General features: G+C 42.7%; 1 protein-coding gene across 1 annotated transcript in view; it reads right to left on the bottom strand.

The window, feature by feature from the left end:
• Positions 1-27,442, bottom strand: part of LOC119181110 (uncharacterized) — a 165,457-nt gene that overhangs the window by 49,953 nt on the left and 88,062 nt on the right. Inside the window, exons 16-19 of the mRNA XM_037432291.2 lie at positions 26,301-26,571; positions 21,903-22,044; positions 8,203-8,309; positions 7,680-7,839 (exon numbers count right to left, since the gene is read on the bottom strand). Coding sequence (XP_037288188.2) covers positions 7,680-7,839; positions 8,203-8,309; positions 21,903-22,044; positions 26,301-26,571 — 680 coding nt within the window. The remainder of the gene's footprint in view (positions 1-7,679; positions 7,840-8,202; positions 8,310-21,902; positions 22,045-26,300; positions 26,572-27,442) is intronic.

The following is a 27,442-nucleotide window of genomic DNA, read 5'->3' as shown; positions in this document are numbered from 1 at the left end:
CCGCAGAAGATGTCGACGTTTGGTTCACCAAGTCCAAACGCGTGGACAAGTCCAACGGTTGGGATGCAGCCGCTATGCTAGCCAACGTAGTGTTCTCCCTGACCGACACCGCACTGGTATGATACGAGAACCACGAGGACGCACTCACGACGTGGGATCTTTTTGTTGAAGAGCTCAGGGCGTGTTTCGGCGACTCGGTTGCTAGAAAGAAGCGGGCTGAGCAAACACTGTCGCAACGGGTACAGCTACCAGGTGAGACATGCACCACTTACATAGAACCAGTGTTAAGGCTGCGCAAGGTGGTCTGTCCTACCATGTCGGAAGAGGACATAGTTGGGCATCTGCTCAAAGGGATTGCTGACGACGTGTATAATTTTCTAATTGGAAAAGAAAGACTCAGTTCTGTGTCCAACGTCATTCAGCATTGCCGAACGTTTGAAACGCTCAAGATGCGTCGAATTGCACCCACGTTTGGTCGGCTGGCTAACGTTACAACTGTTGCCAGTGTGGACACGAATCCTGGCCTTGACCTTTTTTCTACCATTCAACAGATTGTTCGTGAGGAACTGTACCCCCCGAGAAATGTCGTGTTCGACAGCTGACCATCGCGAGTTGTGTCTGCCAGGTGAGGCTATGGATGTGCCTCCTTTGACCCCATGGCAACCGACGATGAGCGCGGCCACCGTGGAGTACAGCCCAGCCCCACAGTCGAGGATGACAACCAGATTTCCCACGTCGCGGTATGACCGACGCTCTCAGCGCATGCCTCCTCGACACCTGACGTCTCGGTACGACGCACCCAACCAGTACATCCGTCACACAAGAGCAAATGATGATGCTCTATTCATCGACGAGCGACCGACGTTTCGACCTCGGCCGGTGTGCTATTCCTCCGGTGTGCCAGGCCATATATCGCGATTTTGCAACCGTCGGGTGACTCCTCGGTATCACCAACCATCCGACTTTTCACGACCCTTCGAAATGGTGTCTGGCGGCCGGCCCACATACCACCTGATGACAACTATTGACCCAGCAACTTCCGCAACCACTCCCCGGCATCTGACAGGAGTTTAACGCCCCCACCGTGACCACGTGCTCATCGTTCTCCTTCACCGCTACGTCGCAAAGCGCCCTCTTCGCCACCGGAAAACTAGCCAGCGCGGCCAATGGGGGTGAGGTCTCTGGAAACCTGCTACTGAGAGAAATACCTCCTGTGTGTATGTTTAAAAACAAAGTGCGTGTTTTGGTGGATCATGTGTCTTTGATGGCCTTGGTGGACACAGGTGCAACGATTTCCGTGATGAGCGCTTCCTTTAAACACGTGTTAGGGCGGAAAGTTGTTTTTACCTGGGATGAAACTTCGACGTTCTGTGGAGTGAGTGGAGAGCCATTGCGCCCTATTGGTGTGTGTAGTGCTGAGGTATTTTTGGGAGGCATTATGATAATGACAGAGTTTGCGATTATTCCTCGGTGGACACATGATGTCATTCTGGGCATGGACTTCTTGCGAGAATGTGGTGCCACTGTAGACTGTCGCACGGGGAAAGTCTTTGTGAGTGGCCAGATGCCTTCAGAACTTTTGGAAACTCCAGCGAATGACCAAACTACGCTGTGTGTCTGTGGCGATACGTTCATACCTGCGTTGTCTACCGTACGTGTTCCTGTTGTTTGTCGCGGCGCGGATTCTGACAGCTTCGATGCGAGCGTAGAACCGATGCACAGAAACTGCGTAAAGAAGAATGTTTTGGTTCTAAATTGTGTGGTGTCGACTGATGGCGGACGAACTGGCCTATGGACGGTTGACTGTTCCTCTGAGCCCGTGACACTACCCAATGGTTTGAAATTAGCTTCGGTCAGCAAAGAACACGCGACCTTATCAGTGGTCGAGCTCACAGACGTGCCGGAAGAACGTGACGGAACTGGTTGTCACAATTTGGACGGGGCGCTTATGGCAACAATAAATAAGTCGCTTAGCTCAAGCGAACGCCAAACTTTAATAAATGTGCTGTTGAAGCACGTTTCGGTATTTGAGTTTGCGCTGAAGGGCAAAGTAATCCCTATTCCCCTGTCTCGAACGCGCCATACCATCAACACTGGCGTGGCAAGTCCAATTCGCCAAAAACCATATCGTGTTTCCCCGTCAGAAAGACAAATTATCAACGACCAAGTGCAGGAAACGATGCAAAAGGCAGTGGTACAAGAGTCAGCCAGTCCGTGGGCAGCACCGGTATACCTTGTTAAGAAGAAAGATGGATCTTGGAGATTTTGCATCGACTATCGCCGACTGCATGCCGTGACTAAAAAGGACGTATACCCACTGCCCCGTATAGAGGTCGCAATAGACTGCTGACATTCGGCCTCTTATTTTTGCTCCGTAGACTTACGATCCGGTTATTGGCAAATTCCGATGCACCCAGAGGACAAAAAAAAGACTGCCTTTGTAACCCCTGATGGGCTCTTTGAATTCAACGTGATGCCATTTGGACTGTGCAATGCACCGGCAACGTTCGAGAGGTTTATGCACACCATTCTGCGTGGCTTGAAGTGGAACAACTGCACGTGCTACCTCGACGACGTCGTCATCTTTGGCCGCACGTTCAGTGAACACAACTCTCGTCTGGACACTGTTTTGAACTGCATCCGAAACGCTGGTCTAATTTTAAACCCGAAGAAATGCCACTTCGGAGACCGCCAGACACTTGTGCTCGGGCATCTCGTTGACAAGGATGGCATCCGCCCTGACCCCCAGAAGAGAGCAGCAGTTGAGGCGTTCAATGCGCCGCGTTCCGTCATCAGCTTCGTAGTTTCCTGGAGCCTTAATTGTACTTCCGCTGCTTTATTCCGAAGTTTGCCGACGTTGCGTACCCTCTCACATGCCTCTTACGATAGGACCATTCCTCTGGAGTTCGATTCTTCATTCCGTCAATTGAAGTTTTTGCTGATGTCACGACCCGTCCTTCAGCACTTCAGTCGTTCTGCTCCGACAGAGCTTCGTACGGAGGCTAGCGGCATAGGTATTGGAGCCGTCCTAGTACAACGTTACGGCGACTGCGAACACGTCATCGCATACGCAAGTCGCTTCCTAAGCAGGCCGGAACAAAACTACACTGTTGCGGAACAAGAATGCCTGGCGGTATTATTTGCAATTTAGTGGTTTAGGTCTTACCTGTACGGACGCCCATTCACAGTCGTAACCGACCACCACTCGTTTTGTTGGCTTGCCAACCTTCGTGACCCTTGTGGCCGCCTTGCGCGCTGGGCACTCCGGCTACAAGAATACAGTTTTACCGTCGCTTGCAAGAGTGGTCGTCGACATGCTGACGCGGACTGTCTTTCACGTATGCCACTTAGCACAACAGACAGTGGATCCGACGACCTTGACCAGCTTATAGCTCTGTGTCGCCTACGTTCCCGGACTATCCCAGTTTCAGAGCAGAAAAGCGGAAGGACGCTAAACTAGCACCACTATTCGCCGATGCATCCGCTTCCACTAGTGCACGCCGTTTCAGTATGCGTGATGGACTGTTGTTCAAAAGGAACCTCTCAAGCAGTGGCGCGCGTTTCCTTCTAGTGGTCCCGGAGAGCCTGCGAACAGTTATTATGAGTGTCATGCACGACGACCCTACATCTGGACATTGAGGTTTGGCGCGAACGCTTCACTGGACTAAAGAGCGCTTTTATTTGCCTGGTATGCAGAAGTCTGTTGAGAGTTATGTGGCAAGCTGCATGCAATGTCAGTGTCACAAACGTCCATCAACTGGTCCAGCTGGTCTTCTACAGCCGATGCCTACTCCAAGCACACCTTTCGAACAAGTAGGCATTGACTTTCTGGGCCCCTTCCCAAAATCGGCTAAGAACAACCGATGGATATTTGTTTGCGTCGACTGCCACACACGCTACTGCGAGACGGCGGCCGTCCCCTCCGCAACTGCCAGTGAAGTCTCGTCGTTTTTGTTACAGTACGTCATCCTCCGACATGCCCACCTCGCCTGATTATCAGTGATCGTGGACGACAATTCACAGCGCATGTCGTGGAGGAGCTGCTCCATTTATGTGAATCCCGCCTGCGTCACTCGACACCATACCACCCCCAAGCTAATGGGCTGACGGAGCGTACCAACCGCACCATTATCAACATGTTGTCTATGTATGTCTCATGCGACCACAAGAACTGGGATGACGTACTCCCGTTCATTACTTACGCATTTAACACCGCGAAGCATGAGATTACAGGCTATAACCCTTTCTTTTTGCTTTACGCACGTTCGCCCCGGCACACAAGCGACACAATATTGCCTTTCTGTGACCACTACAACGTCACTGTCGCCGAGACTCTCTGCCTCGCCGAAGAGGGGCGTCGCATAGCTCAGCTACGCACATTGGCATCGCAAGACAAAGCGAAGGCACGCTATATAACATTCACCATTGTCCAGTGATTTATCGCCGTGGTGATCTGGTGTGGTTGTGGTCTGCGATGCGCAATTGCGGGTCATGCCAAAAGTTTTTGGCCACTTACGATGGACCTTTTGTCATTGTCGACAGACTTACAGAGGTCAACTATGTAATAGCTCGTCTCACGGTGAGTGGTCGACGAGAAGCCAAAACTCAAGTGGTTCATGTTGCCCGCCTGAAACTGTACACGCCACGACAACTCGACTGACTCGTCCGGCGGCCTTCGTCTGCGCGGAGGGGAATGTTGCGTACATGCACGAAGACAAAGAAGCGTATACGGCGAACGCACTTGTGGCCCAGAGCGAGAGAGGAAGAAGAGGATCAGGAGGATCTTTAACCAGTCGGCCGCTGCTGAGCTGCCCCTCATGACCTAATAAACGGCCCCTTTCAACGTCTACCAGTCTCTTTCAAACGTAACTATATTATATATATATATATATATATATATATATATATATATATATATATATATATATATATATATATATATATATATATATATATATATATATATAAATATATATATATATATATATATATATATATATATAAATATATATATATAAATATATATATATATATATATATATATATATATATATATATATATATATATATATATATATATATATATATATATATATATATTCGGCTAACGCTCATCACAAGCAGTGACAAGGTGCTAGATGTGTGTGCGCGGCTTGTGAGCTGTCGAAAGTCTTATTGCTTTGATAACAAAGCCACGAGTATTAAGTTCGCTTTATGATGGGAGCTCGCTTAGCGTGCCCAAGGGAAGTACGGAAGCTCAGCTTGCAGTATTGTTGGCACATTTTGTTGTTACAGGGCTGTCTGCACAACCAGAGTACGTAAGAGAAAGTGTGCTTTATTTGTCTCAGTCTCTGTGTATTAGTAGTGCAGATAGTCCTGTAACACAATGTGCCAACAATACTGCAAGCTGCTGTAAAGATTCCATACTTCGCAATAGGTACACCAAGCAAGCTCACATCATAAAGCGAACTCAGTGCTCGTGGCCTTCACATCAAAGTAACAAGACTTTCGACCACCCACAAGACGCTTACATTTCGCACCTTGTCGCTGCCTGTGATGAGAGTTAATCAAAAAGGAAACCTCGTGCTTTGCGGTGAATTGGGCTACAAAGGAACGCAGGAAGCGTTCTGAAGGCCAATTGGAAAAATTATTTTTTTCTTAAAACAACAGAAATATTTGATTAGACTTATTAGATTTCTTAACCATGAAGTGCTCCATCAAACGCTTCATTGCGAGTATTTTTCATTGGACGGCATCAGTACAAAAAATGCGTTCAAATATGGGACAAATCGCATAATTCTGCAATTTCCAAAAATTTTCCGGGAATATTTGAAGTTGATACCGCCCCTAAACAATTTTGACCAAAAGTAAGCGTTCCTGCAAGTCACAATAATATTAACATTGCTTAGAAAGAGTATCAGCTAGCATAGGAAAAAATGAAGTTTGAAGATTTTCGTGTTTACTGCTAGGTAAACACGAAAATTTCTGAATGCTTGAGTAGAATAAAAAAAAACCTTTTTAGTAGCTTACGCACTGTTTTGAATTTCTGTAAACTATTAATATTTTTATACATTTTTCTATATGTCACACTTTGGCGAAAGCAAGCGAACCTTGAAGAGGCACCACGGTATTGGTAAACTTTTTCGAGCAAGAATGTTTGCCTGTGATACCCCATGGGGTATGCTTGAATGATGTAAATTTTATTGGCAGAATATGTGGCGGTCGAGCGCAACGTCTGGGGCACTTGGCATAGAAGAACCCATATACAGGGTGTTCCATGTAACTTTAGTCTGAAAATAAGCCGGAACACGTAATCACGTCGCGACCAAATGCATGTTGCTCACCGTTGCCTGGAGTTTAGACTATTTTTTGTGTTCTCAAACATTGTTTAATTAGATATGTTTATTAACTAACTTTTCAAGAAATGATGATAGATAAAAAATTCAATGAGAATGTTATAGATTGGCTTGCAAAACGTCTGATTAGGTGATTTTGCACTTTTTGTCTGTTAGGTAGTGTTTTTCTGCTAATTACTAATGCCCGGTAAATACATGAAATAACACGTGACAAACACCTTCGTGCGCCAGTGCACAATGATTCTAGTGCTTCCTCATGATTACAAATAAGCAGCGCACGACGTTTTACACAAAGAGAGACGATAGGGACACCGCTGCAGCGGTGTCCCTATCGTCTCTCTTTGTGTAAAACGTCGTGCGCTGCTTATTTGTAATCATGAACAATCACCAACTCGCCCAACTTTCGGTGTTACTAGTGCTTCCTAACGTTCCGATTCATTTTCAACTTTTGAACCAAACCCTGCAGACGTTCATTTTAAACTATTCTATTCGCACTTCCGCCACGATGCCTGAACGAATCTTTTTGAAACTTGGCATGCTAAGTGTCTCCCCCCCCCCTCCCCAGGAGGCAATTTACTTATGCAGGCCACGAGCTGCATAGGCACCGGTAGATGCCTCCGGAAGTACGGAGACCAGTGCGCGAACATCGCCAGGCAAAATTTCTTTTTGCGGCTTACCAAGCGCCTTCTCCCAGCACTCGGAGTGATTATGGTATTGTGGAAAAGCTGTTCACTGATACGAGAGAAATCTTCTGTCTCGCTGTGCTCGCTTTCATAAACCATCCAGTGATATTCTAGATAATGGAGTAGGTGATTGCAAAAAAGAAGAAGATATTTACATGCCAGTAAAAGCAAGTAAGCATCGTAACGACGAGAAAAGTGAGAAAAATCAATAGAAAATGAAGTACTGATGCAAATAAAGAGAAAAACGATCGAGAAAAAATGTGGGGGAGACAATAAGAAAGCCAATGCGCACAAAAGATGGACACCTAAAGCATCGGTACTAACTCGCACAGACTAGCGTAACGCCGTCGAGTATCCACATAATAAAGAATATTGTGAGAAACAGTGCCAGATTTTGAAAGTTTAAGAATGAGGACTGCTGGGTTTTCCCATCCCATCCTAAAATCACAATGTGGTTATCATGGACGTTCCAGTGAAGGGCTTCTGAAATTACGGCCTCTTCCGGTTTTCGATCATGAATCGGCAACGAAACGTTTCACCTAGCTATCTACAAGGGACACTTAAATTCCAGCCAAAATGGCTGCAGTGCCATAACCGTAACGCTGAGAGGATAGTGCTCGTGTTGAGAAAACACGCTTACTTTTCATTTGGACTGGCTGCTGGGTGATTTTCTCGATGTTCAAGTTGCCACTGTACTTGCGTCCCTCCATCGCGGCCCACTGGCCATTGATGAGCACCATCTTCTCACCACGGTAAATGACGTCCGTTACGTGTGTGTATTTACTGATTCCGTTGTGACCCTGCGAAGAAAGCAAACCAATGGCATTCAGTGCCTGGAGCACTTTGCAGTGTTCCCATTGCGTTCATAACACCAAGCACTTGTCTACTGACACCAAAGAGAAAAAGTTCATCAACTAGAAATAAATAAATATACAAGCTATAAAATAAATCATTCACTATAGAAATGTGCAAGGCAAGGAAGAGGGGCCTTTAATCAACTGGCTTCCTTCGAGTGACAGCGCTGTATCCTGCTTGCTGGAAACCATTTCACGTATAGATAAATCAAGGGTAAAGAAAATACGGCCTGTGCAAAGATTAACTTCGAAGAACTTTCGCTAGGCCTTCATGGTATCGGTGATTGGTGATGTGGCTATTGCACTCACCGAGGAAGCATCTGCCTTCAGCTCAGTAATGACCTGAAAGATGGCCTCATCGTCAGCCTGGGCTTGCAGGTTCAACTTCTTCAGCTTCTCGTCAAAGTTGTACCGGCCTGAAAAACCGACAAATATCCCAACTTATCACAATCGTACCGAGCCAACTCTCTGCTTGCAATTTCTATGTAAAATTTTCAGCTGTCATCTCTATGGTGACATTTTGCCCGATCATGCCAATTTCTAAAGTTTTTTCAAAGGACTGCCCGACAGAGTAACGTAAAGTTTTTGTCATAGCATACTGTACCGTTTTTTGCCCACGAAAAAACACTGCCAGAGAAAAATGGGACAGGCGCTAACTTGTATAATTGTTGATTCCAGAAAAAAGTGACTATATATATATATATATATATATATATCCCGTAAAAAAATAAGTTTTTTAAGAAGCTTACTTTTATTCCCCCCCCCCAAATATATATATATATATATATATATATATATATATATATATATATATATATATATATATATATATATAATAAGGGAAAGAAGTGTATACCTAAGGGCTCGTTTTTCCGTGTTTTTAACACAATAATAATGAGATATAACAGACAGTAATGCCAAGGAATGTACAGGGGAAGTTATTAACATTAATGGAATGTAAATAAGAAGAAAGAAAAGTGGATGAAAAAATTACCAACTGTAAGCAGGAATCGAACCTACGACCTTCGAATTACGCGTTCGATGCTCTAACCACTGAGCTATTACAGCGGCACTCCCTCCATCCACTTTTTTGGGTTTATCTGTGAATTTAGAAGTAGGAGCGACAGTCAGCGCCATCTATAAGCCAAACAACGAGTGTGAAAACACTCTTATGCGCATGTTTGGCGTCACGTAGCACGTGAAAAAAAGTGGATGGAGGGAGTGCCGCTGTAATAGCTCAGTGGTTAGAGCATCGAACGCGTAATTCGAAGGTCGTAGGTTCGATTCCTGCTTACAGTTGGTAATTTTTTCATCCACTTTTCTTTCTTCTTATTTACATTCCATTAATGTTAATAACTTCCCCTGTACATTCCTTGGCATTACTGTCTGTTATATCTCATTATTATTGTGTTAAAAACACGGAAAAACGAGCCCTTAGGTATACACTTCTTTCCCTTATTTCATTGAACGAGGGTCTCGTACTGGCAGACTTGGTGTGTTTAGGTTGTATAAGAGGGACAATTAATCAGCTGCCCGCTGATAATAAGTTCACGTGCTACGTGACGCCAAACATGCGCATAAGAGTGTTTTCACACTCGTTGTTTGGCTTATAGATGGCGCTGACTGTCGCTCCTACTTCTAAATTCACAGATAAACCCAAAAAAGTGGATGGAGGGAGTGCCGCTGTAATAGCTCAGTGGTTAGAGCATCGAACGCGTAATTCGAAGGTCGTAGGTTCGATTCCTGCTTACAGTTGGTAATTTTTTCATCCACTTTTCTTTCTTCTTATTTACATTCCATTAATGTTAATAACTTCCCCTGTACATTCCTTGGCATTACTGTCTGTTATATCTCATTATTATTGTGTTAAAAACACGGAAAAACGAGCCCTTAGGTATACACTTCTTTCCCTTATTTCATTGAACGAGGGTCTCGTACTGGCAGACTTGGTGTGTTTAGGTTGTATAAGAGGGACAATTAATCAGCTGCCCGCTGATAATAAGTTCACGTGCTACGTGACGCCAAACATGCGCATAAGAGTGTTTTCACACTCGTTGTTTGGCTTATAGATGGCGCTGACTGTCGCTCCTACTTCTAAATTCACAGATAAACCCAAAAAAGTGGATGGAGGGAGTGCCGCTGTAATAGCTCAGTGGTTAGAGCATCGAACGCGTAATTCGAAGGTCGTAGGTTCGATTCCTGCTTACAGTTGGTAATTTTTTCATCCACTTTTCTTTCTTCTTATTTACATTCCATTAATGTTAATAACTTCCCCTGTACATTCCTTGGCATTACTGTCTGTTATATCTCATTATTATTGTGTTAAAAACACGGAAAAACGAGCCCTTAGGTATACACTTCTTTCCCTTATTTCATTGAACGAGGGTCTCGTACTGGCAGACTTGGTGTGTTTAGGTTGTATAAGAGGGACAATTAATCAGCTGCCCGCTGATAATAAGTTCACGTGCTACGTGACGCCAAACATGCGCATAAGAGTGTTTTCACACTCGTTGTTTGGCTTATAGATGGCGCTGACTGTCGCTCCTACTTCTAAATTCACAGATAAACCCAAAAAAGTGGATGGAGGGAGTGCCGCTGTAATAGCTCAGTGGTTAGAGCATCGAACGCGTAATTCGAAGGTCGTAGGTTCGATTCCTGCTTACAGTTGGTAATTTTTTCATCCACTTTTCTTTCTTCTTATTTACATTCCATTAATGTTAATAACTTCCCCTGTACATTCCTTGGCATTACTGTCTGTTATATCTCATTATTATTGTGTTAAAAACACGGAAAAACGAGCCCTTAGGTATACACTTCTTTCCCTTATTTCATTGAACGAGGGTCTCGTACTGGCAGACTTGGTGTGTTTAGGTTGTATAAGAGGGACAATTAATCAGCTGCCCGCTGATAATAAGTTCACGTGCTACGTGACGCCAAACATGCGCATAAGAGTGTTTTCACACTCGTTGTTTGGCTTATAGATGGCGCTGACTGTCGCTCCTACTTCTAAATTCACAGATAAACCCAAAAAAGTGGATGGAGGGAGTGCCGCTGTAATAGCTCAGTGGTTAGAGCATCGAACGCGTAATTCGAAGGTCGTAGGTTCGATTCCTGCTTACAGTTGGTAATTTTTTCATCCACTTTTCTTTCTTCTTATTTACATTCCATTAATGTTAATAACTTCCCCTGTACATTCCTTGGCATTACTGTCTGTTATATCTCATTATTATTGTGTTAAAAACACGGAAAAACGAGCCCTTAGGTATACACTTCTTTCCCTTATTTCATTGAACGAGGGTCTCGTACTGGCAGACTTGGTGTGTTTAGGTTGTATAAGAGGGACAATTAATCAGCTGCCCGCTGATAATAAGTTCACGTGCTACGTGACGCCAAACATGCGCATAAGAGTGTTTTCACACTCGTTGTTTGGCTTATAGATGGCGCTGACTGTCGCTCCTACTTCTAAATTCACAGATAAACCCAAAAAAGTGGATGGAGGGAGTGCCGCTGTAATAGCTCAGTGGTTAGAGCATCGAACGCGTAATTCGAAGGTCGTAGGTTCGATTCCTGCTTACAGTTGGTAATTTTTTCATCCACTTTTCTTTCTTCTTATTTACATTCCATTAATGTTAATAACTTCCCCTGTACATTCCTTGGCATTACTGTCTGTTATATCTCATTATTATTGTGTTAAAAACACGGAAAAACGAGCCCTTAGGTATACACTTCTTTCCCTTATTTCATTGAACGAGGGTCTCGTACTGGCAGACTTGGTGTGTTTAGGTTGTATAAGAGGGACAATTAATCAGCTGCCCGCTGATAATAAGTTCACGTGCTACGTGACGCCAAACATGCGCATAAGAGTGTTTTCACACTCGTTGTTTGGCTTATAGATGGCGCTGACTGTCGCTCCTACTTCTAAATTCACAGATAAACCCAAAAAAGTGGATGGAGGGAGTGCCGCTGTAATAGCTCAGTGGTTAGAGCATCGAACGCGTAATTCGAAGGTCGTAGGTTCGATTCCTGCTTACAGTTGGTAATTTTTTCATCCACTTTTCTTTCTTCTTATTTACATTCCATTAATGTTAATAACTTCCCCTGTACATTCCTTGGCATTACTGTCTGTTATATCTCATTATTATTGTGTTAAAAACACGGAAAAACGAGCCCTTAGGTATACACTTCTTTCCCTTATTTCATTGAACGAGGGTCTCGTACTGGCAGACTTGGTGTGTTTAGGTTGTATAAGAGGGACAATTAATCAGCTGCCCGCTGATAATAAGTTCACGTGCTACGTGACGCCAAACATGCGCATAAGAGTGTTTTCACACTCGTTGTTTGGCTTATAGATGGCGCTGACTGTCGCTCCTACTTCTAAATTCACAGATAAACCCAAAAAAGTGGATGGAGGGAGTGCCGCTGTAATAGCTCAGTGGTTAGAGCATCGAACGCGTAATTCGAAGGTCGTAGGTTCGATTCCTGCTTACAGTTGGTAATTTTTTCATCCACTTTTCTTTCTTCTTATTTACATTCCATTAATGTTAATAACTTCCCCTGTACATTCCTTGGCATTACTGTCTGTTATATCTCATTATTATTGTGTTAAAAACACGGAAAAACGAGCCCTTAGGTATACACTTCTTTCCCTTATTTCATTGAACGAGGGTCTCGTACTGGCAGACTTGGTGTGTTTAGGTTGTATAAGAGGGACAATTAATCAGCTGCCCGCTGATAATAAGTTCACGTGCTACGTGACGCCAAACATGCGCATAAGAGTGTTTTCACACTCGTTGTTTGGCTTATAGATGGCGCTGACTGTCGCTCCTACTTCTAAATTCACAGATAAACCCAAAAAAGTGGATGGAGGGAGTGCCGCTGTAATAGCTCAGTGGTTAGAGCATCGAACGCGTAATTCGAAGGTCGTAGGTTCGATTCCTGCTTACAGTTGGTAATTTTTTCATCCACTTTTCTTTCTTCTTATTTACATTCCATTAATGTTAATAACTTCCCCTGTACATTCCTTGGCATTACTGTCTGTTATATCTCATTATTATTGTGTTAAAAACACGGAAAAACGAGCCCTTAGGTATACACTTCTTTCCCTTATTTCATTGAACGAGGGTCTCGTACTGGCAGACTTGGTGTGTTTAGGTTGTATAAGAGGGACAATTAATCAGCTGCCCGCTGATAATAAGTTCACGTGCTACGTGACGCCAAACATGCGCATAAGAGTGTTTTCACACTCGTTGTTTGGCTTATAGATGGCGCTGACTGTCGCTCCTACTTCTAAATTCACAGATAAACCCAAAAAAGTGGATGGAGGGAGTGCCGCTGTAATAGCTCAGTGGTTAGAGCATCGAACGCGTAATTCGAAGGTCGTAGGTTCGATTCCTGCTTACAGTTGGTAATTTTTTCATCCACTTTTCTTTCTTCTTATTTACATTCCATTAATGTTAATAACTTCCCCTGTACATTCCTTGGCATTACTGTCTGTTATATCTCATTATTATTGTGTTAAAAACACGGAAAAACGAGCCCTTAGGTATACACTTCTTTCCCTTATTTCATTGAACGAGGGTCTCGTACTGGCAGACTTGGTGTGTTTAGGTTGTATAAGAGGGACAATTAATCAGCTGCCCGCTGATAATAAGTTCACGTGCTACGTGACGCCAAACATGCGCATAAGAGTGTTTTCACACTCGTTGTTTGGCTTATAGATGGCGCTGACTGTCGCTCCTACTTCTAAATTCACAGATAAACCCAAAAAAGTGGATGGAGGGAGTGCCGCTGTAATAGCTCAGTGGTTAGAGCATCGAACGCGTAATTCGAAGGTCGTAGGTTCGATTCCTGCTTACAGTTGGTAATTTTTTCATCCACTTTTCTTTCTTCTTATTTACATTCCATTAATGTTAATAACTTCCCCTGTACATTCCTTGGCATTACTGTCTGTTATATCTCATTATTATTGTGTTAAAAACACGGAAAAACGAGCCCTTAGGTATACACTTCTTTCCCTTATTTCATTGAACGAGGGTCTCGTACTGGCAGACTTGGTGTGTTTAGGTTGTATAAGAGGGACAATTAATCAGCTGCCCGCTGATAATAAGTTCACGTGCTACGTGACGCCAAACATGCGCATAAGAGTGTTTTCACACTCGTTGTTTGGCTTATAGATGGCGCTGACTGTCGCTCCTACTTCTAAATTCACAGATAAACCCAAAAAAGTGGATGGAGGGAGTGCCGCTGTAATAGCTCAGTGGTTAGAGCATCGAACGCGTAATTCGAAGGTCGTAGGTTCGATTCCTGCTTACAGTTGGTAATTTTTTCATCCACTTTTCTTTCTTCTTATTTACATTCCATTAATGTTAATAACTTCCCCTGTACATTCCTTGGCATTACTGTCTGTTATATCTCATTATTATTGTGTTAAAAACACGGAAAAACGAGCCCTTAGGTATACACTTCTTTCCCTTATTTCATTGAACGAGGGTCTCGTACTGGCAGACTTGGTGTGTTTAGGTTGTATAAGAGGGACAATTAATCAGCTGCCCGCTGATAATAAGTTCACGTGCTACGTGACGCCAAACATGCGCATAAGAGTGTTTTCACACTCGTTGTTTGGCTTATAGATGGCGCTGACTGTCGCTCCTACTTCTAAATTCACAGATAAACCCAAAAAAGTGGATGGAGGGAGTGCCGCTGTAATAGCTCAGTGGTTAGAGCATCGAACGCGTAATTCGAAGGTCGTAGGTTCGATTCCTGCTTACAGTTGGTAATTTTTTCATCCACTTTTCTTTCTTCTTATTTACATTCCATTAATGTTAATAACTTCCCCTGTACATTCCTTGGCATTACTGTCTGTTATATCTCATTATTATTGTGTTAAAAACACGGAAAAACGAGCCCTTAGGTATACACTTCTTTCCCTTATTTCATTGAACGAGGGTCTCGTACTGGCAGACTTGGTGTGTTTAGGTTGTATAAGAGGGACAATTAATCAGCTGCCCGCTGATAATAAGTTCACGTGCTACGTGACGCCAAACATGCGCATAAGAGTGTTTTCACACTCGTTGTTTGGCTTATAGATGGCGCTGACTGTCGCTCCTACTTCTAAATTCACAGATAAACCCAAAAAAGTGGATGGAGGGAGTGCCGCTGTAATAGCTCAGTGGTTAGAGCATCGAACGCGTAATTCGAAGGTCGTAGGTTCGATTCCTGCTTACAGTTGGTAATTTTTTCATCCACTTTTCTTTCTTCTTATTTACATTCCATTAATGTTAATAACTTCCCCTGTACATTCCTTGGCATTACTGTCTGTTATATCTCATTATTATTGTGTTAAAAACACGGAAAAACGAGCCCTTAGGTATACACTTCTTTCCCTTATTTCATTGAACGAGGGTCTCGTACTGGCAGACTTGGTGTGTTTAGGTTGTATAAGAGGGACAATTAATCAGCTGCCCGCTGATAATAAGTTCACGTGCTACGTGACGCCAAACATGCGCATAAGAGTGTTTTCACACTCGTTGTTTGGCTTATAGATGGCGCTGACTGTCGCTCCTACTTCTAAATTCACAGATAAACCCAAAAAAGTGGATGGAGGGAGTGCCGCTGTAATAGCTCAGTGGTTAGAGCATCGAACGCGTAATTCGAAGGTCGTAGGTTCGATTCCTGCTTACAGTTGGTAATTTTTTCATCCACTTTTCTTTCTTCTTATTTACATTCCATTAATGTTAATAACTTCCCCTGTACATTCCTTGGCATTACTGTCTGTTATATCTCATTATTATTGTGTTAAAAACACGGAAAAACGAGCCCTTAGGTATACACTTCTTTCCCTTATTTCATTGAACGAGGGTCTCGTACTGGCAGACTTGGTGTGTTTAGGTTGTATAAGAGGGACAATTAATCAGCTGCCCGCTGATAATAAGTTCACGTGCTACGTGACGCCAAACATGCGCATAAGAGTGTTTTCACACTCGTTGTTTGGCTTATAGATGGCGCTGACTGTCGCTCCTACTTCTAAATTCACAGATAAACCCAAAAAAGTGGATGGAGGGAGTGCCGCTGTAATAGCTCAGTGGTTAGAGCATCGAACGCGTAATTCGAAGGTCGTAGGTTCGATTCCTGCTTACAGTTGGTAATTTTTTCATCCACTTTTCTTTCTTCTTATTTACATTCCATTAATGTTAATAACTTCCCCTGTACATTCCTTGGCATTACTGTCTGTTATATCTCATTATTATTGTGTTAAAAACACGGAAAAACGAGCCCTTAGGTATACACTTCTTTCCCTTATTTCATTGAACGAGGGTCTCGTACTGGCAGACTTGGTGTGTTTAGGTTGTATAAGAGGGACAATTAATCAGCTGCCCGCTGATAATAAGTTCACGTGCTACGTGACGCCAAACATGCGCATAAGAGTGTTTTCACACTCGTTGTTTGGCTTATAGATGGCGCTGACTGTCGCTCCTACTTCTAAATTCACAGATAAACCCAAAAAAGTGGATGGAGGGAGTGCCGCTGTAATAGCTCAGTGGTTAGAGCATCGAACGCGTAATTCGAAGGTCGTAGGTTCGATTCCTGCTTACAGTTGGTAATTTTTTCATCCACTTTTCTTTCTTCTTATTTACATTCCATTAATGTTAATAACTTCCCCTGTACATTCCTTGGCATTACTGTCTGTTATATCTCATTATTATTGTGTTAAAAACACGGAAAAACGAGCCCTTAGGTATACACTTCTTTCCCTTATTTCATTGAACGAGGGTCTCGTACTGGCAGACTTGGTGTGTTTAGGTTGTATAAGAGGGACAATTAATCAGCTGCCCGCTGATAATAAGTTCACGTGCTACGTGACGCCAAACATGCGCATAAGAGTGTTTTCACACTCGTTGTTTGGCTTATAGATGGCGCTGACTGTCGCTCCTACTTCTAAATTCACAGATAAACCCAAAAAAGTGGATGGAGGGAGTGCCGCTGTAATAGCTCAGTGGTTAGAGCATCGAACGCGTAATTCGAAGGTCGTAGGTTCGATTCCTGCTTACAGTTGGTAATTTTTTCATCCACTTTTCTTTCTTCTTATTTACATTCCATTAATGTTAATAACTTCCCCTGTACATTCCTTGGCATTACTGTCTGTTATATCTCATTATTATTGTGTTAAAAACACGGAAAAACGAGCCCTTAGGTATACACTTCTTTCCCTTATTTCATTGAACGAGGGTCTCGTACTGGCAGACTTGGTGTGTTTAGGTTGTATAAGAGGGACAATTAATCAGCTGCCCGCTGATAATAAGTTCACGTGCTACGTGACGCCAAACATGCGCATAAGAGTGTTTTCACACTCGTTGTTTGGCTTATAGATGGCGCTGACTGTCGCTCCTACTTCTAAATTCACAGATAAACCCAAAAAAGTGGATGGAGGGAGTGCCGCTGTAATAGCTCAGTGGTTAGAGCATCGAACGCGTAATTCGAAGGTCGTAGGTTCGATTCCTGCTTACAGTTGGTAATTTTTTCATCCACTTTTCTTTCTTCTTATTTACATTCCATTAATGTTAATAACTTCCCCTGTACATTCCTTGGAATTACTGTCTGTTATATCTCATTATTATTGTGTTAAAAACACGGAAAAACGAGCCCTTAGGTATACACTTCTTTCCCTTATTTCATTGAACGAGGGTCTCGTACTGGCAGACTTGGTGTGTTTAGGTTGTATAAGAGGGACAATTAATCAGCTGCCCGCTGATAATAAGTTCACGTGCTACGTGACGCCAAACATGCGCATAAGAGTGTTTTCACACTCGTTGTTTGGCTTATAGATGGCGCTGACTGTCGCTCCTACTTCTAAATTCACAGATAAACCCAAAAAAGTGGATGGAGGGAGTGCCGCTGTAATAGCTCAGTGGTTAGAGCATCGAACGCGTAATTCGAAGGTCGTAGGTTCGATTCCTGCTTACAGTTGGTAATTTTTTCATCCACTTTTCTTTCTTCTTATTTACATTCCATTAATGTTAATAACTTCCCCTGTACATTCCTTGGCATTACTGTCTGTTATATCTCATTATATATATATATATATATATATATAAGGAAAAGAAGTGTATACCTAAGGGCGTGGTTTTCCGTGTCGTGACACACTTGAATTAGGATCTAACAGACAATATTGCCAAGTAATGTATAGGGGAAGTTATTAGAACCAATGTAGTGTAAATCAAAAGAAAGAAGAGTGGGTAAAAAAATAACTTGCCGTGAGCAAGAAACACTTTTCTTTCTTCTTATTTTGACTACATTGGTTCTAACAACTTCCCCTATACATTCTTTGCTATTATTGTAGGTTAGATCTTATTATATATATATATATATATATATATATATATATATATATAAAAGGAAAAGAAATGTATACCTAAGGGCGTGGTTTTCCGTGCCTTGACACACTTGAATTAGGATCTAACAGACAATATTGCCAAGTAATGTATAGGGGAAGTTATTAGAACCAATGTAGTGTAAATCAGAAGATAGAAGAGTGGGTGAAAAAATAACTTGCTGTGAGCAAGAAACTCTTTTCTTTCTTCTTATTTACACTACATTGGTTCTAAAAACTTCCCCTATACATTCTTTGGTTTTATTGTAGGTTAGAGCCTATTATATATATATATATATATATATATATATATATATATATATATATATATATATATATATATATATATATATATATATATATATATGTTCGAAAACAACTTTCGAACAATCAGAGAACGGGAACAACGGGAATCTTATTTCATCTACAAATTTAACACGATAAAATCCGGAATAAATGAACACCCAGGCACTCTGTCAGCGTTACGACCGCTAAAAGACGCAAACGCTTCTCTCTAATCAGTCCGGTTTCATTACGACAATAATATTACCCGCTAACAAAGCTGTTGGCCTATGCATCTGACAACACAGAAATGATTTGCCTCATCAAGCACAGCCGGAACGCACAGATAAGTGGTCCCGGATGTCGTAGGTCCCCCCCGCCCCCCCCCCCCCCTTTTTTCTTTTCTTTTTTTTTCTTCTTAAAGTTTTAACGCGCATTCTGTTCCTTCACTGACAAGGAGCTGACAGCTAGGCGGTTTCGTTGACTTTTTCATGCATGCGCGCATGTCTTCCCACCAGTGAGCCGCAACTGTGTGGTGACTGTCCGGGATGTCGTACAGTCCCCCCCCCTCCCCCTGTTCTTCTACTTCTTTTTTTTTCCTTCTTTAATATTAACGCACATTTCCTGTTCTTTCACTGACAAGGAGCCATTGCATATAATGAATATCGATGGCGGTGCCTCAATCACCAGCTTTTTCATTCCTCCCGACGCCACCAGCACGCACTCGACGCACTTAAGCCCTCCCCATTAACTTATCCTAAACTTCAAAGAGGAACAAGCCGCCAGCGGACTACACGGAAAGGTGAAATACAAGAACGGTGGCTCCCTGCCCACTTGGGGAAGAGTGGGTGCGGGGGAGGTATTGTTGACAATGATGACAATGCTCATCTACCTCTGCCCTACTCTGTTGAGATGCGGCCCCTTTCTAATTACGCCGTGTCAGTCTTGCTTCTTCTCCTAGATTTTCTATATTTTATTTATTGTTTGTCCTCCCGTTTCGCTGTTTCTTCTTCTCGCTCCCCCCCCCTCTCTCTCTTTTTTGTGTTTTTTTTTCTTTTCTTTTGACCCCTCCCCTCCTGTCTCAACACGTTATAAGAAGACACGGAACATGTGTAAATAGTATTATGCCTTGAAAAAGACGGGGTTCCCGTCGAAACGTCGGCACAATAAACAGTTGTTATGTGAAAGCGCATCTACTTTCATATTTATAACCTTGCGGCAACCGAAGTTATTCTTCTGCATATAAGCCTTATATATATATATATATATATATATATATATATATATATATATATATATATATATATATATATATATATATATATATATATATATATATATACAATTGAGCACTTATCAAAAGTCGGCATGCACATGCACATGGTACACGGACATCGTCTCTTGAGCTGTCATTTGAATTGCTGCAATGCCTGTAGTGAGCACTCAAGAACCCATTTCCTTCACGTTGTTGCGATGTTTAGTGATAGTGCATGTGACAATGTCCGTACCATGCGCAAGTCGATTTTTCATGAGTGCTCTTTTGTCGGTAACAGCAGAGGTCAGCTGACTCGCAAAATATTCGAGGCTGAAATTATTGATAGGCTGGCACATAACTATAATTCTAAACCATCGATTCTCTTTCGTGTAAATAGCCTATGTACGGAAAGATATATGAATTTGCAAAGTGCTCGCGATTATGGAGATTGATAAGCGATGTTCCGGATTTAGCACTTCTACAAGCTAGCGCGTGTTCCTTCTTTCTCTGTCGGTGTTTTTTCTGCTCTAGAAAAGTAGAGTATGCCAAAGAAAAGGACATTTTTGATAACTGTAGAAATAAGGAACGAAAAATCTGCCTTATTTAGCTGTAACGTGAACCACAATTACGTAATTCCGCTGTTGAATATCTTTGTAATGAAGCTGCTTCTGATTTTGATATGTGGAGTTTAACGTCCCAAAACCACAATATGATTATGAGAGACGCCAATGAAGCTGCTTCTCTAAAACGTTCACTAAGAAGAAGGTTCTATTGAAAAGTGCGTAAAGTAATGGACTGGAGTGAAGTAAAGTCACTCCACGGACATCGCCCACGAAAACTTCGTGTCAAAACATGACTTCCAGCAGTTACCTTTACGTTTCAGTTTTGTGACGGGGTTCTGGTGCATTCAGAATTTGACTGCTGCGAAGATAAAAAGCTAGGGGACTTAAAGCTCCATTTCAGGAACAACAAGTGGTATCCCCAAACTGCCCTGTATCAAGAGCAATGATAAGCATTGACGGCCTTTTATCCGATGAAAAAAAAAACAAGAAAGAGGAGTGAAAGAAAAAGCACCAACAAAAATGCAGCGTCATGTTATCACTTTTTTTATGTCTAGTGCCATGTGAAGCGACGAATGTAAACCTGTGTGTGCTGTCACGTTGCTAAGATGCAGTACCATCTAGTCCAGCAAGCACACCATAATCGTGGATAAGAGAGCCGGCAGAAAAAAAAAGAACCAAGTCAATTAAGATATCTTCTCCTATAGGTATATTTCAATGGGGCCGATGCTGTGATAATCCTTACACTCTTAGTGCGTATGATTCGACCATACCGCATGCGACTCAAATTTACGTCATCGAGCCCCTTTCAATCACTGATGTGTGAGAGCCACGATGTGCAAATCAGCCCCATTCCTGTAACGGCTTCATAACCGCACGATAGATGCCGTACGTGTTCCACTACGCGGCACAGGAGAGTGACTCTCATGGCAGTGACGCAGGCAAAAAAAAATGCATTAGACGAAAGGGCAGAGTTCACGTGATTGTTTTTTTTAGATGGTGACAGTGCCATGACGTGATACCGCTGCATCAATAGGGACCCGAAGGCATCATCACCTCCCCTTTTTGGCTTGGTAACGCTAAATCTGAACATATTTGTAGCATGGAAGTGTGTGCGTATTGCACTTCCCTGTGTTCTGTCACTTTCGTGGTAATTTGGTGTGGCAGTGGCTTGGCCACATATATTTTTTTATGGTTGTTTTATGCCACGACAAAAAAAGAGAGAAAATAAAGAGCCTGCGCTCAAACAATATTTAAGTTATTTTCATATATTGATGAGGTGTGCATATAGTACGCATGCCAAAAGGGGGGAGGGGCTATGCCTGACTAAAAAATATCGAGAAGAGGATTTCGATATCGATAATCCCGCAGATTCCCCGCTTAAGTTCCCGTATTGATGTAAGTGTGAATGCACCAATTTCAAGACTGTAAATTCATCATGAAGGCAGACATTGCTAGGGGAAGGTCAAAAAAGCGATTTCATGTTTGGTCGCGAAATGATGTATTGCCCCTTAGTCACAAAAGCGCACCGACGTCCTTGTCTGACCTTCAATAGAGAGTTTCTTTGACGGCGTCTTCATCTTGAGTGCGACACTTCCGTCCCGCAGGCTGTGCTGCAGCGATGCCGTGATCTCGCGATCCGTCTTTGTTCCCGGAGTGTTCATGCTGACCACTGCACCCACGAGGTCCTGCTCGAGAGAGATAAGACGATGAGCAAAAGGAGCATTGTAGCCAGAAAGATGAGAAGGAAAGAGGAGAGTATACGAGCGAGAAAAAAAAACAAAAACAACCAGTTCTTATGTGTACAAAAGCAACCGATGAGCGGAGCTCTTTAGAAACGGAAAGCCAAACACTACGCGCTTGGGGAGCTATTCTCGCGGTGCCCAGTTCATGGGCCTGTCCAATTCGGCTTCCTCTCATTGACTGGAAAGCGCTGCCTGTTTCCGGTCTTTCTTGCGCATCGTCATTCTGATGCCACGCAGCTTTCACAACTCTCGGCACAAATGAGACAGACAAATGAACCTTTCACCGTGACGAATGCTGCCCCCAGATATCCGCCTTTAGACGCACATCTTCGAGGCTGCGCATAGACTATAATCAAGTTAACCCTTGAATTAGATATAACGCGGCCGCCCGCCTGATGCCCCTTAAAAGTCTGTACGCATTTCCTGCATCGCTCTTCAAACATCTGAACATGTTCATACGCACGCGCCGACATGTAAAGTTTGTTCAAGAGCGCTGTTGATCTCCAGTTTGTCCACTTTGTTTCTTTTTACGCTCGGAATGTTCTGGGGAGTTAGGTGCGCCGACGTGGTCAAGCGCGCCATGACGTCACTACTAACCGTTTTTTTTTTTGCGTAACTGAACACGTTTTGGTGAACTGAACATGTCCACGGATCGGACAGTGCGAGAATAGTTACCCTGGTTGTGCTTCTGGTTTTCACGAAGGCGGCAGAGTGGGGAGAGCGTATGGTGCGCTCGGTGGCGGTATAGAGTGTGCCAGAACTGGGGAGTGGCCGGAACGGCCGCAGCACCAATGCCCGAAAAGTGAAGCCCAAACAGGGTCAGTTCACTCGATACGCTGCGGTCGGTAGTCTGCAATGCGTCGTGCTATTAGGAGTTGCGCACGGCACCGTCGAAGGGGATCAGGGGTACAGTATGCCCGCTCTCCGCTCGAAAGGCTCGACTTCGAATCACCGCTGTAGATGGTGCATTTTTATCCGTATTTTCACCTTTCACAGTTGTATTGGTTTGCCTTTGTTTCTTAATTCTAGCTTCAAATGCTACGTTTTGCTGTGAAAAGTAACACTAAATGTGGAGTAAAGAAGAACAAACTTGACAGTGAGCATAATTATGGCGAGCACGAAAATTCTTTATCATCATTGCTTTTGCTTAGGTCATTCATGAATACAGCGTAAGTTTTCGTCAATATTTATTATTTAAGGTATATGTTTATACTATCAGCTCTACGAAAATAGTACATCTGTACATATAATGTCAACACGTTTCTCTGTTTACGTACACCAGGTGATCACTGTATTAGGTTACCAGCAAAATAGTTTTTTTTAGTGTCGGAAGGAACACTGAAAAAATTGACATGAAGAAGGCATACTTGCTCTTCTGCTCAAGCTTGATTAAAAAAAATCCACTGGTCCCGATAAAAATACCAACAAATTTTCATGCCAATACGCGCAATGGACATCTAACTATCTCTTTAAAGTATACACGTTATCTCTACGCACTTCGGAATTACCGGATGACTGGTGCAACGCTACCGTAGTCTCTATACACAAATAAGGCTCAAAGCTAAAAATAAGCAACAACCGCCCAGTGTCGCTTACGAGCCTGTGCTGCAAAATATTCGAAGATATAATTTTCAAGGCCATAATAACTCACTTTGAAAAAAATGAGCTTCTTTACAAATATCAACATGGCTTCAGATCAGGTTTCTAAACTACAACCCAATTAGCTGAATTGACTCACGACATAGTCAATGCAATTAGCAAGAGCAGTGAATTAGATGCCGTTTTTTTACACTTTTCTAAAGCGTTTGATGTTGTATCACACAAGGATTTAATAACAATAGTATCGGCCTTTGGTATTGATGATAAAATAGTAGCGTGGATTAACAGTTCTTTTAACAAAACGAAAAGAGAGACTAACAATCGACAACCGTGTATCGCAACCACTTGATGGTTACTCTGGAGTACCTCAGGGACTGGTACTTGCCCCCCCTTTTTTTTAATGTTTGTTGACGACATTAAGTTTTTTGTTAATAATCGTGTTCAAATGCGACTATTTGCAAACGACTGTGTCGTGTGCACAGTCATACAGAATTCAAACGATCAAGTTAACCTGAACAATTCATTGCGAATGACCTACTCCTGGGGCGATACTTGGGGCATGAAATTAAACACAACCAAAACTCAATCTGGAGTTTACATAGAAAGCACCTCATTAATAAAACAGAAAGAATACGAGAATTGGCTGTTGGATTTTTATCTTCAGACTTCTCAAGGCAATCCAGTTCTGCAGGCTTGCTCGCAAAGTCAAACTTAAAACCTCTTTCGCAACGCAGAATTATCTCGCGACAGAAATTTCTTTACCAATTATATCATCGTCAATTCCGCATATCACGGTCTCCTTACCTGCTAGATGCGCCCAAACACTCATTGCGACTGAACCATTCCAAAACTATCCACCAACCTTTCATTCATAATAACGCTCACAAACTTCCGTCAGCTATCCACCGTTGGAATAGACCAGATAACAATATTGTGTGCTGTAACACCATTCAATCATTTCAGAACACAGTACAGTGGGTCCAATTTGAATTATGGGCTGTTTGACATTCTATCTTTCTAGTTATTCCATTATGTATATTTTCTATGCTTAGTATGCATTTTCTTGTCTCCACTCCTGCATGGGCCGTGAAAAGCCTGCAGTATGTTCAAATAAAAAATCCGCGTTAAATGGTGCTCTAGCTGCCAAACACCAGTAGTAGGCTTATGCGAATATTTAAATGCTTCGAATTTTCGAACAAATAGTTAGGTATTCGAACTCACTTCTAGTTCACTTTAAAATATTGAAAATGTTGAAGTATTCCCAATGAACGCATAAATATATATCAGTTCTCATGTAACCATCTGTAAAGATGGTTTTACTGTTGTGTAGTCGTGCAAACTTGTAAAGATATCTGTCCAAGAAAGAGCCGCTCTGTCGCGAAGCCCTACTTCAAGTTTAAAGGGGCTCTGCAACGCTTTTTCAGCATGGTCAGAAAACGCTGCCGTTCGGTGGTCGAAGCCACCGAGAACACGCGAGCCAAATATTGTAGCGCAGCACGTTGCCTGCAATCCTCAATGAATTCTCAAAGTTAGTTAGAAATCGCGCACTGATCTGGGCAAATAATGCCACAAGCCCAAAAATCAATCGACACAGCTGTTGTATCAGCCGTTGCCTGATTTGAGCATGGCGCGCTCGGTCGTTACCGGGGCCATCGAGGAAGACAGACCACCACTTTTACAGGTATACGTGCACAATACCCGCGTGAAAAGCGGCGTACTCAAAAAGAAAAAAAACAAAAACAAAATAGGAGAGAGCAAGAAAGAGATAGCTCAAAGGTCATGAGGTGCGTGTGACGTATTTTATTTTCCCATGGCATCCCTCCATGCTCAGCCTCCAGCGCTTTCGTTGGGACCAGAAGAGATAATGCAATCGCAGCGTGCGACAATCTATGCAACTCCGCTTGTACTGAATGGATTATCTAAATTTCTATGGTGGTGAATTCATGAGACAATAGGCTTCTTTAGTGAATCAATTCCATGGCTGCCTAATGTGTTGCAGGGCTTATTTAAATGAACATATTACCTTCAAATTGATTCTTCAATTTTTAGGTTTAAAAGCTTATGACGGCTTGTATGCTCCAATAAAAATTTTCAAATGTTACGTATTTTAAAGTTTTCACTCGCATCATACTGAAAGTCATATCCTGCAACTATATACTTAATGTTGTCCGGACTTCGTTTGAACAAAAAAAAGCCTTTTCATAGAGGCCTTATATTCAAATAAATATACTATGCAGGTTAGTTAGTTCATAATAACTATGCCCATTCATTAACATGCCATACTATATACTGTTCAACTTCCATTCAAAATTATTTGACCAATATTACCATTCTCTTCAAATTCGCTTCGAACCTGAAATTCACTATTCGCACAAGCCTAACCAGCAGACATTGTAGAAGCTTTCGTATGTTATTGCACCGTAGATATATATTCAACTACTTGTGTTAGGACGCAGTTTACTTTCGTCTTAACCGATTCTTATCGACCATGTTTTTTTTTGGTTGCTTGTTGCTCAATATTATATTCACGGAGCTTTTTCCTGATGAGGGAGTGCGTATCAAGTCTCCAGTTTTCCCAGTTAGGTGCTTGATTCACTGACCTTGGTGTTCGTCCAACTGGCCTCGAATTCGTAAGCCGTTAGAGTCGGGTCAGCCTTGATGAGGTTCACGCTGAGCTCAGCGTTGCCGCTGAACGGGTACATGGGAGAGCGGTACGTCTGCCTCGACACCGGGAATTCAGCACGTCCACACAGCCGGAGACCCAACGTGCGCTCTAGGGTGGCTCCCGTGCACGCCTCTGTCTCCAGCTTGCTATGCGGTTCGTTTCGGTGCTCCAGCTCTGAGGCACCGTTCACCAAGAATATCTTGCTCCTGAAAGAATCATTGTGATGTATGTGGCGTCTTTTTCATAAAAAAAAAGGAGCAGGAGCTTTTCTGGCATAACTCTTCTACTTGTGCTCGGCGTGCATGTACTGATGTACATGATTTTAAATACAAGTAAAAATGCAAATATTGGAGTGAAAAAATCGTGAAGATACCCTTGTCTACTTGATAATAATTTGTACTTTCAAATTCCAGCTAACACAAGAGAACCGGCATACAAAGCGCACACCTAAAATCATATATTGCAGTTGGGCTTTGTTAAACATCAAGTATGCACGTACTGACTATTATGTGCTTCAGAGGTTTCATATCATCGGCCTAACTTTCCAATCAAGAACAATTTTAACGTGATAACGTTCACGAGCTCGTTTCGCAAAAAAAAAAAAAAAGCTGACGTTGACTTCATAGGCATGCGCCCAGTCTAGTCACTTAAAACGGGAGGTGGCGCAAGGCGAGCCGATACGTTGGCATAACGAGAAGAGTGATAAACCTTCGCACCCCACCTGAAGGGGAGCCCTGCGCAAGCCTACGTTTGGTGTCATTCGTTGTGAGAGAAAAATCAGCGTTGTCCGCAAGCAAAGATTCGAGATAGATGCAAGAAAATAAAAAATAGTGTATTAAATGTAATAAACTGCTCATTTGAATGGTGTTAATCTTATTTTGTGAGCGTGACGTCACTTCCGCGTAGTGCAATAGCCAGTTCTGTCTGAGGCCGGCTCCTGCGACGCGCAGTGCTCGAGACGATCCCACAGAGAACTGGCTCTTGCATCACACGAAAGTGATGTCACCTTCATGAAATAATCCTAGCATCACTGAAATGAACAGATTATTACTTTATAATGTGCTAAACCTACAAATA

The sequence above is a fragment of the Rhipicephalus microplus genome, unplaced genomic scaffold (assembly GCF_043290135.1).
Source record: "Rhipicephalus microplus isolate Deutch F79 unplaced genomic scaffold, USDA_Rmic scaffold_14, whole genome shotgun sequence".
Taxonomy (NCBI): Eukaryota; Metazoa; Arthropoda; class Arachnida; order Ixodida; family Ixodidae; genus Rhipicephalus; species Rhipicephalus microplus.
Note: the sequence above shows the minus strand (reverse complement) of the source record. Positions and strands in the feature narration are given on the sequence as shown.